The sequence below is a fragment of the Cynocephalus volans genome, chromosome 3 (genome assembly GCF_027409185.1).
Source record: "Cynocephalus volans isolate mCynVol1 chromosome 3, mCynVol1.pri, whole genome shotgun sequence".
NCBI lineage: Eukaryota > Metazoa > Chordata > Mammalia > Dermoptera > Cynocephalidae > Cynocephalus > Cynocephalus volans.
This window is the reverse complement of record NC_084462.1, coordinates 10093317-10108822: the sequence shown is the minus strand read 5'-3', so window position 1 is coordinate 10108822 and position 15506 is coordinate 10093317. Positions and strand designations below refer to the sequence as shown.

The 15506-nt window shown below is 53.7% G+C and overlaps 2 protein-coding genes across 3 annotated transcripts; one reads left to right on the top strand and one right to left on the bottom strand.

Annotated features, from left to right (window-relative positions):
- Positions 1-402: 402 nt before the first annotated feature.
- Positions 403-3302, bottom strand: ZNF524 (zinc finger protein 524). Its single transcript, XM_063091104.1, has 2 exons — positions 3161-3302; positions 403-1457 (listed from the first exon to the last, which is right to left on the bottom strand). Exon 2 carries the CDS (start codon positions 1417-1419, stop codon positions 451-453), a length of 969 nt encoding a protein of 322 aa, XP_062947174.1. The 5' UTR covers positions 1420-1457; positions 3161-3302; the 3' UTR covers positions 403-450.
- Positions 3303-4029: 727 nt separating this feature from the next.
- Positions 4030-11767, top strand: FIZ1 (FLT3 interacting zinc finger 1). 2 transcript variants are annotated; one of them, XM_063090479.1, is made up of 3 exons: positions 4030-4115; positions 5635-5994; positions 9463-11767. In XM_063090479.1, exons 2-3 carry the CDS (start codon positions 5671-5673, stop codon positions 10654-10656), a joined length of 1518 nt encoding a protein of 505 aa, XP_062946549.1. In that variant the 5' UTR covers positions 4030-4115; positions 5635-5670; the 3' UTR covers positions 10657-11767. The 2 variants fall into 2 exon arrangements, with proteins under 2 accessions (XP_062946549.1, XP_062946548.1); XM_063090478.1 differs by lacking the exon at positions 4030-4115 and adding an exon at positions 4569-5064.
- Positions 11768-15506: the final 3739 nt, after the last annotated feature.

The window sequence follows — 15506 nt, the reverse complement described above, 5'->3', positions numbered from 1 at the left end:
AGTCAGTCCTGCTCACACTTTAATTTGCTTTGTTTTGTTGTGTTGTGTACTTTTGGCTGCTGGCCAGTGCAGGAATACGAAACCCCTCCATTCGGTTCTTCCTTCCAAACTGTGGGTCCTTAGGAGAGGAGGTGGGCAAAATGTCGGCGGCAGAATTTCTGGGAATTTGGCTGGGATATAGGGGGAACGGACCTAGAGTCAGCTTGTATAGAAGGTTCAATGCGACAGGAGAGAGCCAAAGTCTTCCTCCAAGCCATTCTTTGGCATCACGCTACTGAGGCACAGGACATGAGATCCTCTCAAATTCCATGCACCCCCATCCGGGGCCGTATAGCCGCGGGAAAACAATTGAAGGCAGAAGAGGAGAGTCATCTTAGTACCATCACCGAACACACACAGGAGGCCAGTAGGCAAAGATTTATTTCCATTGCCCTTGCCCCCAAGGGCCTATTAGTCCGGGGAAGGATGGCAGAAGGCAGCAGGACCCAGAAGTTTAGGTCCCCACCCTTCACCCCCTCCCACAACGGGAAGACCGCCAGAAACATGAGTGTCCTGGCCTCCTTTCCCAGGCCCAGCACCAGCTGAATTCCCAGCTCTAAACCTGGCCCAGGAAGCGGTGGCCGGTGGTGTAGGTGAAGCCAGTTCCTTCCCCTCCGGCTCGTCTTCATCAGCCACTGCTGTGGCCGGGATGCCCTCGTCGTCCCACGACGGTTCAGGCCCTGGGTCCGGGGGACATAGGGGTTCCCCCATGGTCTCCGGGTGCTTACGTTTGGAATGGCGCCGGAGGGTGTTGGACTCAGTGAAGCGCAACCGGCACACAGGGCACTGGTACGGGCGCTCCCCAGAGTGGACACGGTGGTGGTGCGCCAGCTCACCTGCCTCGCGGAAGCGGCGGGGGCAGAGCGGGCAGCGGAAGGGCCGCAGGCCCGCATGGATGTTGCAGTGCCGCCGCAGGTGGCTGGACCGCTTGAAGGTCTTGCCGCAATCCTTGCACTGGTGTGGCTTCAGCTCTGAGTGCGAGATGCTGTGGCGCTCCAGGTCAGAGAGGTAGGGGAAGGCCCGCAGGCACACGGGGCAGAAGTGCGGGGCCTTCTTGGGGCTAGAGCTCTCAGGCCCACCTACCACTGACCCTTCAGAGACTGTATAGGGCACACCCTGATCATCAATCAACAGCAAGTCGCTGCCAGCACCGCTGCCCACTGGGGCTGTCACCCCCTGCACTAGCGGGGGCTCCTGCCCTGACTTGGGCGGGCGGCCCCGCTTGCGAGGGAGGGAGGCCTTGAGCGTCCGATTCGAGGAAGTGGCTCCCCCTGGACGTCGGCCTCGGCGGCCCCGGGGAACAGGAGGAGGTAAGGCCAGAGGTTTCTCTTCCTCCCCAGGCAAAGGCGAAGGCAACGGGTCTGGGCTGGGGGTGTCCATTGAGCAGTGGGGGACTTGGGTCTGAGCACTGGAACCGGCTATGAGGAGAGAGGGGCAGCGTCAGTGCAGGCAGGGTCTAGAGCACCCCTGTGTCCCCCCAACACCTTGCCCATCCCTCTCTCCAGGTCTCTTGACATTCACTCAGACGCACAACTATAGCCATGCTAGTGGGTACAATAGCAAGAAGACTTTCTACCACTTGGTAAACAGGCACTGCCCTGAGCCCCACTAGTGTCCACCATGCCTCCCTAACCCTTCCCCTGGATCTAGAAGTTCAAGGTCAACGTGAGCTGAAATAAAGAAAAAACTTCTAGGGGGATAGAGTCCAACTGAGGGTGCAGGCCGGTAGTGAGAGAACCCATCAATCTTCAGAGCCATAGAAGTCTCAGAAATGTCCTCCCCTTCCCTCGACTGGCAGAAGTGGGGAAGGGGTCCAGGGCTGGAAGAAAGGGACTGGTTCCAGGTGATGTTTGACCCTGATTCGCAGATGAGAAAATATATCCGAGTTGTTAACAGTCTGGCTCTGGAGTCAGACATCTTGAGTTCAAATCCCAAGTCTGTCACTTACTCTGTGTGGCCTTTGGGCAAGGTGTTCATCTCTCTGAGCCTCAGTTAAGTCTTTTGCAAAATGGGTCTCATAGTTCTACCTACTCACCCAGAAATGCCAATAAGACAATACACATAAAGTGTTCATACAAAGAGGCAGTTAGAAGACAATAGCTATTATTAGCGTCATGAATAGTTAAGCCTCACCCAACTCTCTGACCCAACTCTCTGGCAGCTCTCAATGGGAATGATGGAAGGGTACATCATTCCCATTTTGCAAATAGGGAAACCGAGGGACAAGAAAGTCAAGTTCCCTCTATCAGTAAGTGGCAGGGCCAAGACTCAAACCAGGTCTTGCTGACCCAATGGCCCAGGGAATGAGAAGAAATGGACCCAAAGAGACAAGGGGACATCATGAGATCCTGGGTTTGAATCCAGCTCTGCCTGTATTAGCAACTGACTTTACAAGTGACTCTGCCTCTCTGAGCCGGTTTACTTCTATTTAAAATGGATATGCCAGTGTTGTCGGGAGAATCAAATGAGATAAGGGGCTTTACAATGCCCCTAGCACACTGCCTGGTGCATAGTAAGCACTCGATAAACTACCACTACAGCCATCATCACCTTCCCAGTGCTCACTCAGATCCTGGGAGCACTGGAATGGGGTATAAAGGCGGGGGGGGCGGGGAGGCACAGATGCAGCTAGGAGCAGGTGCTGCAGGTGCCCCTGCACCCCTTTTTAACAGGTACATAGATTAAGGTCCAGAAAGAGGCGATCACCTTTCCACGATCATACGGTTCGCTCCCGTGGCGCACCCTAACCAGAAACCAGGTCAATGGAAAGGAGTAAAGAGGGAGATTGATCCCTCAATTCACCCCTCCCCACACCCGCATGCAGGCGCGCGCCCATCCGCCCCCCGAGAGGCTAAGCCCGCGCGCAGGGCGGGCCCTGTGGGGGCGGCGGCCAATGAGCTGCGCTGGGGCCCAGGACGGCGAGAGCTGCCAGGAAGGGGGTCTGCGCGCGCGCGCCCGGGCCGGCTCCACGGGGCGCGAGGTCGGAGCGCGCGCGCGCGCGTTGGAGCAAGCACTTGAGAAGGAACAGGTGTTGGGGGGCGCGCTCCAGGAGCGCGCGGCCCCGGGCCTCCCCTTCCTCCGGTCCCCCTCCCCCCGCCCGGGCCCCCCGCCTCTCGGGTACCTCATTTGCATGTCGCCTGGGCTCGCGTGTGTGCGCGCGCGCGCGCGGGGGGCGACGGGGCCGACGCGTGGGAAGGGGTGGGGGTGAGGGGGCCCTGCCCCTCGGCGGCGGCGGGCGGGGGCGGCCGCGGGCGCGCGGGGGCTGGCCCCGCCCCTCGGAGCGGACGCACGGAGGCCCCTCCCTTCCCTTCCCCCGCCGGGTCCGCGCGCCTGCGGGGAACAAAGGGAACTCGCTGGGTCCTAAGGACCCCGCACATTCTGCGCAAGCAAACTACGCCTGCGTACCAGTTGTCCTTGTTTGTCCCTAGAGGAAAATAACCCACCACCACATCCCCAAACACGTCGAAAAGTCTTTTCTCCCACAAAGCACTCAGCCAGGTGACCCAATCAAAGATAGGTACGGAATGGGTAAGAAAGGGGAAAATGGCTGTTCATTGCCCGTAACTAATATGGCGCTTGATAGGCTTCGAAGCCCAAAACAGGGCTAAGCTGATAAGATGGTGCCTGGTCTTTTCTATCCCTATTTCGCAGTTGGCCACTTCAATTTCTCTCTATTCTCCTGAAGCAATTCTGCATCCTACCGGGAGAAGTCCGAGGCTGGAAAAAGATAATCATATCTGCCTTCATCTACGTTAGCACCAACTAGCGTCGCCACAGGAGAAAATGCGGCGCGCTGAGCTCATTGCCCTTAGTCTGTATGGCGCCGTGGGTAACCTTAAACCTCGCCCCGCCCTCTGCCCTCACCCAAGATGGTGCCAATCTGGCTTCTCTAACCTACAGGGCTGAGAAAGGGAAGGGAAAGAGGGAGAAGAGTGGGGGTGGGGAAAGGGAGCCAAGAGGGCGGGCGAAAGGGGGAGTGCGAGAGGGAGAAGGGGGCCGAGGCGGAAGTCGAGGGGCCCCCTGGGTGGAAGTGACGCTACCCCCGCTGCCCAAAATGTCGGCGCCCAGAGGGAGGTGTAAGTAATTAAAGAGGAAAGCCGACTGACTTCCCCGGCCTCCCGGGGCCGCCCCAGGTCTCCACGACCTCCGCTCCTCACGAGCGATGTGGACTCGACCGGATCGGGGGCTCGCCTGACCTACCCCCGCCCCGGGCGCCCGGGGCTGCACCTTTTAGGGACAGGGGGAGGGGCACAAAAGGCCGGCTCTCGGGGCCTGGGTCCTTGAGCGGACTTGGGGGGGGGGGGTGCAGCTCCTCCGGCTGCGCGGTGGAGGAGGTGGGGCTTAGTGGCGATTGGGGCGGAGCAGGGTTGGGAGGAGCCTGGTAGGGGCGGGGCTTAGGATGGAAATAGGAGAGGTTTGGTGGAGGGAGAGGGACTGCGGGTAGGAAATGGAGGGGGCCTAGGCAAAGGGGTGGGGTTTGGTAAAAGGGCGTGGCCAGAAGAGAATGTGGGCGGGTCCTAGGTTGAAGGGTAGAAGGAACGTTTAGAGGCTTAGTGGGGAAATGGGGCTCAGGAAGAAGACGGGAGGAGCTCAGAGTAGAAGAGAGGTGCGGTTTGGCTGGAGTGTGCCTTAGAGAATGTGGGTAGGCATAGTGAGGAGGTCGGATTTGGTGCGTAATTTGGAGCGTTTTATTGAAAATATCGGGTCTTCTGTTGAAGGTGGAAAAGGCTTGGAGGGGAGGGGTATAAAAAAGGGCCGAGAAGGTGACAGGAGTTGAATGTAGGGGGGTCTAGGAAAGGATGGGGCTTACTTAAAGGAAAAATTGGATGGAGTTTTGGAGGAGAGTCTTAGTGGAGGAGAGAAGGGCTTAGAGAAGTCCAATAACTTAGAAAGCATGGTGGGACTTAAAGAGGAAACTAGGAGGAACTTGAATGATAATCGTAATGTCTTTGTTGTGCACCGGCTTAAGTAAGCACATAGCACACATTGCCACAATTTTACTTAATCCCAACCCCACTCCACGAGGTAAGGACTATTATTCCCATTTTGCAGATGAAAAGAGTTTCAGCTGGTTTTATTTGAGGTTGTAGGACTAGTTCTGGTCTCCCTGAAAGGATGCCTACAGTGTGCTTAGCCCCAAATCTTTGTCTTCCCATTCACTAAGCATCTTCAGAGAAAAGTGGGAGGAGTTTAGAGGGGAGTGAGATGGGCTTAGGAGGGGAAGGGCTTCACAAGGAATACAAGATGCTTAGGGAACAGTGTGAGAGTGACTTTGAAAGTCAGCGGGACCTAAGCAAGAGTGGGAGGGGCTTAGAGTGGAGCAAGCGTCCATTCACAAAGAGAAGGAGAGCCTTAAAAGCACTCCATGGAGTAGAAGCAACTAGGAAGTGATTAGGGAGGCTGACAGATGAGTGAAAAGAGAGGTTTTGTAAGAGTGGGAGGAGTTTAAAGAACAGTGGCTTGGAGGGGTGGGCGTGGCTTAATAGTGGAGGATCTCCCAGGGGACAAGTGGTGGTCTGTGACAACGGGCCTGGGAGGGGAGAACCGGTGAGGAGTGACCCCCTCACCTGCTCCTGTGTCTCCTCCCACGTTTAGAGAGAGCCCCCACCCAGCGCTGCATTTCCTGCCGCAATGGATGACGCCCCGCTGCCAGCTCCCCTGGTCCCAGCCCCGGCCCCGGCCCCAACCACAGCACCGGCACCGCCCGCGGCTGCCCCCCGGGTCCCATTTCACTGCAGTGAATGTGGCAAGAGCTTCCGCTACCGCTCAGACCTGCGGCGCCACTTCGCCCGGCACACAGCGCTCAAACCCCACGCGTGTCCACGTTGTGGCAAGGGCTTCAAGCACAGCTTCAACCTGGCCAACCACCTGCGCTCACACACCGGGGAGCGGCCCTACCGCTGCTCTGCCTGCCCCAAGGGGTTCCGTGACTCCACTGGCCTGCTGCACCACCAGGTGAGTCCTGCAGGCTGGCTTCCCTGGGTTGGACACACCTTGGATACCCAGGGCCCTACTTCACTGTGGGCAAAAAGTAGCCAGCTCAAGGCCCAGTCACCCACCTCCTCCTCTTAGAAAATTTCTCTTTCCCTCCTCCCTGCCAAGGTGCCCTGACCAGTCTAAGCATGTGGTGTTTCTGTTTCAATCACCACCCAACCCACCAACCAGAACATTCATAGTAAATATGTTCCACCTATATGTTCCTCCCCTCTCTCACTCCTCTGCTAATAGTCCCTATGCACACTAGCATCTGCAATCTTGCATTTATCATTCCCTTCCTTACCATTTAAAAAAACAGGTTTATCACATGTATACTTAATTCCTTTATTCAGTGATTACCTGTTGAATGCTTTCCCTGAATAGAACACCTGGGTTGCCAAGGTATAATCAGTAAAGACCATGCCTTTAGAGAACTTATATTTCATTAGAAGTAGTCAGTAGCCAGGCAGACAATGAACAAGAAAGCAAATACACAAACAAGAATGTTCTAGAAAGGGAGAAGTGTTGGGAAGGAAATTCAAAAACGAAAAACAAATTGATGTGTAGAAGCAAAGAGGGGAGAGCTATGGGCTATGTCAGACAGCATGGGGAAGTTCAGGGCAGGATGATATTTCAGCTGAGACCTGAAGTATAAGAAAGAGACCACCATGGGAAGAGCATTCCAGGCAGAGGGAACAGTAAGTGCAAAGGCCCTGAGGTGGGAAGGAGCTTGGTGTGTTCAAGGAAGTGATGGGAGACTGTGTGGTTGGGGTAGAGCAGACTTGGGACAGAATGGAAGGAGACGTGGTGAAAGGTAGGCAGTAGCTGGGTCACATACAACATTTTCAGCTGTTGTAAGGAGTTGGCATTTTGTTCTAAGTGAACACTATGTCTGTGTGCCAGATACACTACAAAGGTAAGTAAAACCTGATGTTTATCAATGGTCTTTCATTCATGCTTGTCCCCTACACTCTGTCCTATGGTATCTGTCTTGGTTCAGCACCTCACATCCTGGATGCTGCCCCAACTTTTTAAGTGGTCTTCCTATGTGTTGTTTCCCTCCTTCACATCCAGCTGCTGCATCCGTCAACAGAGTGACCTGGTACCCCTGCTTAAAACCCTTGATCATTAGAATGACAGGGGAACCCCTTAACTTGATGTGACATTCACAACCCTCTGAGGCCTCACCACTGCTCATCAGTAAGTTATAATTCAAATGAACCATTTAATGAGCACCTATTCATGCAGGCACAGTGCTAGATCTTTGAGGAAAAAAATCAGGGGAACAAAACACAGTCCACCCCTTTCATAGCCTCCCAGAGCCAACAGTCTAGTCGGGGAGACATTAACTGAACAATCAGGTTAATAAATATCAGACTGCAACCAAGATTTGTGAGAAGAGAAGGTAATAGTATTCTGAAGCTAATACAAGAGAGATCTGAAATAGTCAGGGTCAGGGATGAGGTCAGGGATGGTTGTCCTGAGAAAGAGGTGATGAATGAGCTGCCTGTGAAGAATGAGGAGGTGTTAACAAGGAGAAGGAATGGCAGCAGAGAGAAAGAGCTTTCCAGGTCCAGAGAACAGGATGTGCACTTTCAAGGAAGCAAGGCAGGCTTTTAAGGAACTGGAGGAAGGCTGGTATGGCTGAAGTACAGAGAATCAGGGGCAGAATGGCACTGGAGGAGGCCAGAGAGTCTGCCGGTCTCATGGCACCTGAACAAAACCAATGTAGTCCCTATTTTCACCATCCTTACCTGCGGGGGAGACAGATAACACCCAACTTAGATGTAGGTACTACGAGTGATTCGAGAGATAAACTCTGAAGGGAGAGGACAAGAGAGAATCACATGATGAGCTCGGGGGCTAAATTCAGGGAATGGTTTCTGAGGAGCTGACAGATAAATGGAGACTTACAGGGCAAGGGAGGTGCCTATCATTGGAAAGAGCATTCCAAGCAGCAAGAACATCATGTACAAAGTCCCTGAGACCAGCACAACCTTATTGTGTTAGAAAGAGTGGAGAGAAAATAAGTTTAGTGACAAAGAGTACAGAGTTCTCTGCAACCACACTGTATGTGGTCACATCACCACGACTGGAGCCAGAATGACAAATGCTAGCACTCTGTGTTCCTTCTTCAGGTCCATGCCCATGGCAGAAATTACTAATCAAGCACTGCACTCTCATCCAACTTCACAGCCCTTCTCCCCACAGGCTTCCAGGCAGACATTACCAATCAATAGTACTCTACACTCCAAAATCTCACTCTGCTATTCCAAGACTCTAAGTCAGCCAGAAGATTGAATATCAGTAGAGACCTCTGTAAAGCATGGTTTCACCCAGTCTGCAAGCCTGGCTATGCCTTTAAAATACAGATTCCTGGACTCCCTCCCTGGAGATTCAAATTCCCTAGATTTCCTGAATCTGTATTAGTAAAGAAGCAACCAGATTTGGTTCAGAACCACTTCTCTGCCCTGCTATACCTGAGGGCTATCAATAATTGATAGCAGGGCTTGAGAATGGGGAAGATGCCACCTCCCAGGGCTGGCTTCTCTGACTAGATCTGCAGTGTCTAGTATGGTAGCCATTAGCCACAGGTGGTGATTTCAATTTAAATTAATAAAATCTAAAACTCAGTTCTTCAGTGGCACTAGTCATCTTCCAAGTGCTCAATAGTTACGTATAGCTAGTGGCTACTATATTGGACAGCACAGATATAGGACATTTCCATCATTGTAGGAAGTTCTATTGGACATTTCTGCTCTAGATGGTTCAACTTGTACCCTGAAAAGCCACCTCCCACCCTAGGTGATTATTAAAGCCCTTCTCTGCCTCCCCGCACCGCCCCACAAACATACACACTGGTTTGGTTTAGAGGACCTCAGTGGGACACAGAAAAGTTTGTTAATAATAATTTTAGTTTCCATGAAATGAGTAGTTATTTCATGATGATTTCACTCTACCCCTATAGCAGTGATGTGAGATAGCCCATCTTATGGTGCCCCTTTTACAGAGGAGAAAAGCAGAGGCCCAGAGATGCAAAGTCACGTGCCCAAGCTTTCACAGAGTAGAAGGCAGAGCTGGGATTTGAACCGAGGTCTGCCAGTGCTCGGAGCCTTTGTCCTTAACCACTTTCCTGTTGAGTCACAATCCCCTCAATAGGCTTGTTGAAAATGAGTAAGTTATCCAGGAAGAGTGGGAGGAAGACTTTCCCAGCACGAAGGAATAACGTGCAAAGGTTCTGTGGCAGAAAGGGACTTGGCCTTTTTGAGCACTGAAAGCATGCCAGTGTGGTCAAAACAGAGCGCAAGTGTGAGAGGTTTGAAGCTAGATTGTGGCCCTGTAGGCCATGGCAGGAAGCTTGGGCCTCATTCCTCTGGGAGTCCAGGAGTGTTTTGTGCGTGCTAAATCCTCAGTTCTGACTCTGTGCTCTTCCTTCTGCGCTCCCAGGTTGTCCACACTGGTGAGAAGCCCTACTGTTGTCTGGTCTGTGAGCTCCGCTTCTCCTCACGCTCCAGTCTGGGCCGCCACCTCAAGCGCCAGCACCGCGGGGTGCTCCCATCTCCACTGCAGCCCGGCCCGGGCCTGCCCACCTTGAGCGGGCCATGCTCCGTCTGCTGCAACGTAGGGCCCTGCTCAGTGTGCGGGGGTACAGGGGCTGGCAGTGGAGAGGGCCCAGAGGGTGCAGGCGCAGGCCCAGGCAGCTGGGGGCTGGCAGAGGCGGCAGCTGCAGCCGCGGCCTCGTTGCCCCCATTTGCTTGTGGAGCCTGCGCACGGCGCTTTGATCATGGCCGGGAGCTGGCGGCCCACTGGGCCGCGCACACTGACGTGAAGCCTTTCAAGTGCCCGCGCTGTGAGCGTGACTTCAACGCGCCTGCGCTGCTGGAGCGGCACAAGCTGACACATGACCTGCAAGGGGCGGGTGCGCCCCCAGCGCAGGCCTGGGCCTCGGGGGCAGGCGTTGGTCCGGAGATAGTCAGTGAGAGTGGCACTGCAGAGGGGGTTGATGCTCCACCGGCTTGGGACGGTGGGCTGCTCCTGGGCCCTTCAGGGGGCAGCGTGCCTGAGCTAGGGGGGCTGCTCCCTGAGGGCGGCGGGGAGGCCCCAGCACCTGCAGCAGCAGCTGAGCCATCGGAAGACACCCTGTACCAGTGCGACTGCGGGACCTTCTTCGCCTCAGCCGCTGCCCTGGCCAGCCACCTGGAGGCGCACTCGGGCCCAGCAACCTATGGCTGCGGCCACTGCGGAGCGCTGTACGCAGCACTGGGGGCCCTAGAGGAGCACCGTAGGGTCAGCCACGGTGAGGGTGGCGAAGAGGAGGCAACGGCGGCCCCGGAGGGAGAGCCAGCATCTGGGGAGCCCGCGTCTGGCTCGGGCCGCAGCAAGAAGATTTTCGGCTGTTCCGAATGCGAGAAGCTGTTCCGCTCACCACGGGACCTGGAGCGGCACGTGCTGGTGCACACAGGTGAGAAGCCGTTCCCGTGCCTCGAGTGCGGCAAGTTCTTCCGGCACGAGTGCTACCTCAAGCGCCACCGGCTGCTGCATGGCACTGAGCGCCCCTTCCCCTGTCACATCTGCGGCAAGGGCTTCATCACGCTCAGCAACCTCTCGAGGCACCTGAAGCTGCATCGGGGCATGGACTGACACAACCAGGCCAAGCCCCAACCTAAACCCAACCACCTGGACTCAGGGCCCGGGCCAGGGGACCTCAGGACTGTGAGTGAGGCCCCGGCCTTCCAGTCCACACAAAGGCCCTGAGATGAGGAGACCCTGACTGGAGAGAGGGGGGCCACCAAAAACCCATACAGGCCTCTGAGCTGGAGGACCACAGATAAACGGAGAGACTCTTCAGCAAAGGGGTCCAAGAACATATTAGTTGTGGGCCCCTAAATCTACGGAGACACACCGGAACTTGGGACTCCTGGAATACATGTGGGCACCTCCAAATCAACAGGCCACTAAGATGTGGGGACCTAGGAATGAGAAATGGGCCTCCACAGGTACCTGTCATCTTGAGGGCCCTAATAATAAAAGATGGGCATGTACACACCCCCAAGGGAAGACTGCCCCACTCCCAGAGAGCAGTCATTCCCAACGACCTTGATCTGGAGAATGGGGGGAGCCATGACCCCCAATTTTCCTGGATCCCCTCCAAATGCTACCCACCAGAATCACTGGTGCTCCCAGAAAATGGATATAGCCAAAATCTGCCTTTCCCCCATTTCATTCCCTATGCTGAAAGAGGACCAGGTTAGATGCCCCCTGCACTCAACTCCCCGGACCCTCTAATTAGGTTTCCCTCACCTACTGCAGAATGGATCCACCCTAATGATCTTCTCCCACCCCCAAACACTAGAATAGACTGGTCCAAAATCCCCTTGCCCAGTAGGATGGACTGATCCATATGCTCACACACCCCTGTCCACTTGGAACAGGCTGGTCCAGGTTGCGCTTCACCCTCCTTAGAGTGAATAGGGCAGACACTCCTTTTCCTGTAGAGTGTGGACCAGTCTACGTCATTCCTCATCCTGTGAACTCGTCTGAGTGGGAGGTGGTGGACATTGGGATTTCCCTCCCCCTCTACTGTAGTACCTGTCAGTCTTTCCATCTCTGTTGGTTTGTCTGTCTCTGTGTTCCAACCCCGGGAGGAAGGGGGAACTTGGCTAGGGGGTTGCCCCCTGTGATCCTCAACCTCACCCTCTCGTTCCACTCCCAATGTCTCCAGGACCCCAATAAACCTTGTCCTGTCAGTTCACTGCCGTCTCATTTTCTGATCCTTGGTTCCAGGAGGGTGGGGATCTCTCCCTCTCTGACTTAAGACAGGCCTTCGAAAAAGAAACGGATCCTCACTTCCTCCCGAGAAGTTTCGAGTCCTTTAGATAGTACACAACCTTTAAAATCAGAGGTGATTTAAATCTCATGTAAATGGGACCCTGTCCCTTAAATACAAGATCCACCTCCAACAGACAGACGCCCCCTAGAAATCAATTCTTTAGAAGTCATCAATCCATAGGTCACACCCTCTAGAAACCATCAAACTCATAGGACACGCCCCTTGGAAACCAAACTGTCTCCTTAGAGACACCCTACGAAAAGTCCCCTCCCCCTAGACTCTACCTCCTGGCAACCTTACACCCTACATCAGACCCCTAGAATAGAACCTGCTCATCAGAGAATGGGTCTGCTTTTCCTGCATGCTAGATTACATTCCTGTACTGAGTGTTTATCCTGTGACAGGCATTGTAACCCCTTCCGGGGATCCAAGAGTGAATGAAATAGATAATTCCTGCCCTCCTGGAATTTATACCGTAATGTGTGGCTGATGGGAGTGGGGAAAAGAGGAATCAAAGAAATGAAGATGATTTCAGATGACTGAGCACTCCGAAGACAATTAGGAAGGTATTAAGAGAATGGCTGTGCTATGCCACCTTAGGTGGGCAGGCTTCTCTGCTGAGGTGGCACTTCATCTGAGCCCAGGGCACAGAAGGAAAGTGAGCCCAGGGAGGAGGGATGAGATGAGGCCGAGAGGCAGGCAGAGGTCAGATCATGCAGAGCCAGGTAAGCCAAGAGAGGCGTTTGACTGTGTTCTCTAGAAGCAAGGTTTTAAGTTGGGAAGGATGTGAGCATCCTTGCACTTTATCAGGATTCTTCTGGCTGCTGAGTGGGAAAGAAACCGGAACACAGAGAGTTGAAGCATTAGAAGGTTACCAGGAGACAACTGAGGGGGCACAGGCCAAAATGATGAAGAGAAATGGATGGATTGAAGACGAATTGTGGAGATCAAATGCAGAGGGCTGGTTGTGTGCATGTGTGTGTTGAATGGGGTGGGGGGAGGGGACATTGGAATAATGGAATAATTGGATAATGGAAAGAGAGGAATCAGGAGTAACTGATTGGGTGGTGGCACTTTGTATTAAGACCAGAAAACTGGAGGACAAGTTTAGGTAGGGGCTTAGGGGAATCAAGTGTTTCTCTTGAGCCTCTTAATAGTATATTGGCAGTCTCTAATGAGATTGAAGATGTGCATATCCTGCAATGCAGTAATTCTATTGCTAGACACAAATCCTATAGTAATTCATGTTCACTTGCACCAGAAGACACGTATGAGAACGTTCACAGCAGCAATATTTACAGCCCTAAACACAGAACAACAGAAATGTCCATCAACAGTACAATGGATAAATAATGGTGCTATATTGTGCAATGGGATACTATAAAGCAACGAAAATGAATGAGCTGCAGATAAACACAACTGCATATATGAAAGTTACAAAGAAGCTACACACATAGAGCATGATTCCATTTAGATAACGTTCAAGAGCAAGCAAAACTAAACTATAATATTGTTTAGTACGCATTGTGGGTGGTAAACCATACAGAAAAGCAAGGAAAAATTTTTCTGTAAAACTCAGAACAGTAGATTGGACGAGTTCAGTTCGGGAGGGGACATCCGGGAAGCTTCTATGGTTGCCAACGGCTGGCACGTTCTCTCTCTGAATCTAGTAATCATTTTATAATTATCTATTGAACTGTGCGTTTGTCTTGTGCACTTTTTATCTGTGCATATTATATTTCACAAGGAAAAAAAGTGTTCAAAGGAAGGAGACATTCTAGGGGGGAAGGCAAGTAAGAGTTTGGCACTCAAGGAGGGCTTCTTGGCTGGAGATCCACAGGTGCCAATTTGAAAAGGCTCCACCCTTGAGAACAAAGTCAGCCCCCCGGGGACGCTAAACTTGAGATATTCTTCTCCACTGCGCAACCGCCACCCAGGAACCAGATTTACTCCTTCTGGGTCAGGAAAAATAAAATCATCTCCCTTAAAGGAACAAGGCCCGCCCCCTTAGGTAAAGGTACCGCCCCCAGGGACGAGGACCGCCCACTCAGAGACCGGCTTAGAGACAGGCGAGGCCTCGGGAGATGAGCGCCTGGTAAAGTGCCAGGGTTGTCATGGAGATGGCCGCCAGCTAGTGAGTACTGAATAGGGACCTCAGGAGGCTGAGGCTCCCACCCACTCACCTCCACCACAATCCTTTATTTTCTGAGACAGTAGTGAAAGGGACTCATACCATTTCCTGAGTCTCCCAAGTGCCAGGCGCTGGGCTGGACGCTGTACATAATTCTTCTCACTGTGGCCCTATTTTATAGATGTGGTCATTGAGGTAAAGGCGGGAGGCGGGGGAGTGAATTCGATCCTGAGGGTAATCTCAACCTCTCCAAAGCATTGATTACTAGCCAGACGCTGGTGACTCCCGTGCCTCTGCTGGAGGAGCAATGAGGCTCTAACTCCTGCATGCAGACCGTTGGAGCCAGCCATCTTCACGTCTACCTCACCTGCTCATCTCCCCACCACCTCAGTCTGCTGCCTTTCAGGGGGCGGCCCCCCATCCCAGTACTCGAAGCTCGAGTATGCCTCACTCGTCCCCATTCTTCACCCCTCTTTATTCAACCACAAATATTTGTTGACTCTCTTATCTGTGCCAGGCATAGTGCTGCAGGCTGAGCAGTTGAGCAAACAGGCAAAACAAGCCCCTGCCCTCATGGAGTTTATATTCTAGCGGGTGGGGGGAGACAGGCAATCAATGAGTGATTCCTAAGCGGCCTAATGTTTATTTGCGATAAGTACAATGTTGAAAATTAAGGCAGGGTAAGGATTTAAGGATGACAGGAGGGCTATCTCATCTAGGGTGGACAGGACGGGTGTCTCTGAGGAGATCTGAAGGAGTGAGGGAAACAAAGGAAGCTTTATGGAGATGTAGAGGAAGAGCGTTCTAGGTAGAGGGAACGGCAAGTGCAAAGGCTCTGAGTCCAGAAAGAGCAAAGAGGGGCGTGTGGCTGGAGTAGATTGAAGCAGAAGGAGAGAGGTAAGAAATGAGAGGGAGACCCCGGAGGGCGGAGGTCCAGACATGTAGGGCCTTGTGGGTGGGGATGCGGGCAGGGATGGAGGTTACAGGGGAGAAGGTCTGGTTTTTATTCCAAGCGAGAAGGAGAGACACTGGAGGGTGTTCGGCTCAGGAGCGACGTGATGATTCCCGGGTGCTGGACGAGAGGGGGGCCGGAAACAGGAGAGCCCATGAGTAGATGGTTGAAGTGAGACTGGCATCCAGGAGTACAGCCCGGAGCCAATCAGCGCCAGGCCCCGCCCCCTGCCTAGGGAACCGCCTTTCCGGCCTGAGGTCGGCGGGGCGCGTACCCCCTCTCTCACCTGGACCTGCGCCCCGCCCCCTCCCCGCTCTGGCCTCGGACTCCGCCGCATCCGGCCCAACCTCCACGCGTGTCCCACAGGAATTTCTCTAAAACATTAATCGGATCATGTGACTCTCCTGCTTAAAGCCTTTTCAGTGGCTTCTCAGTGCACTGGGAATGAGTCCAAGCTCGGCCTGGCCTAGGAGGCCCGGCACAGGCGCTCCGTGCAGCTCTGGCCTCTCTCCACCACACTGGCCGCCTTTGATGCCCCTGCTCAAGACCCCAAATCCTACCCCCAAGTCATAAGCCCC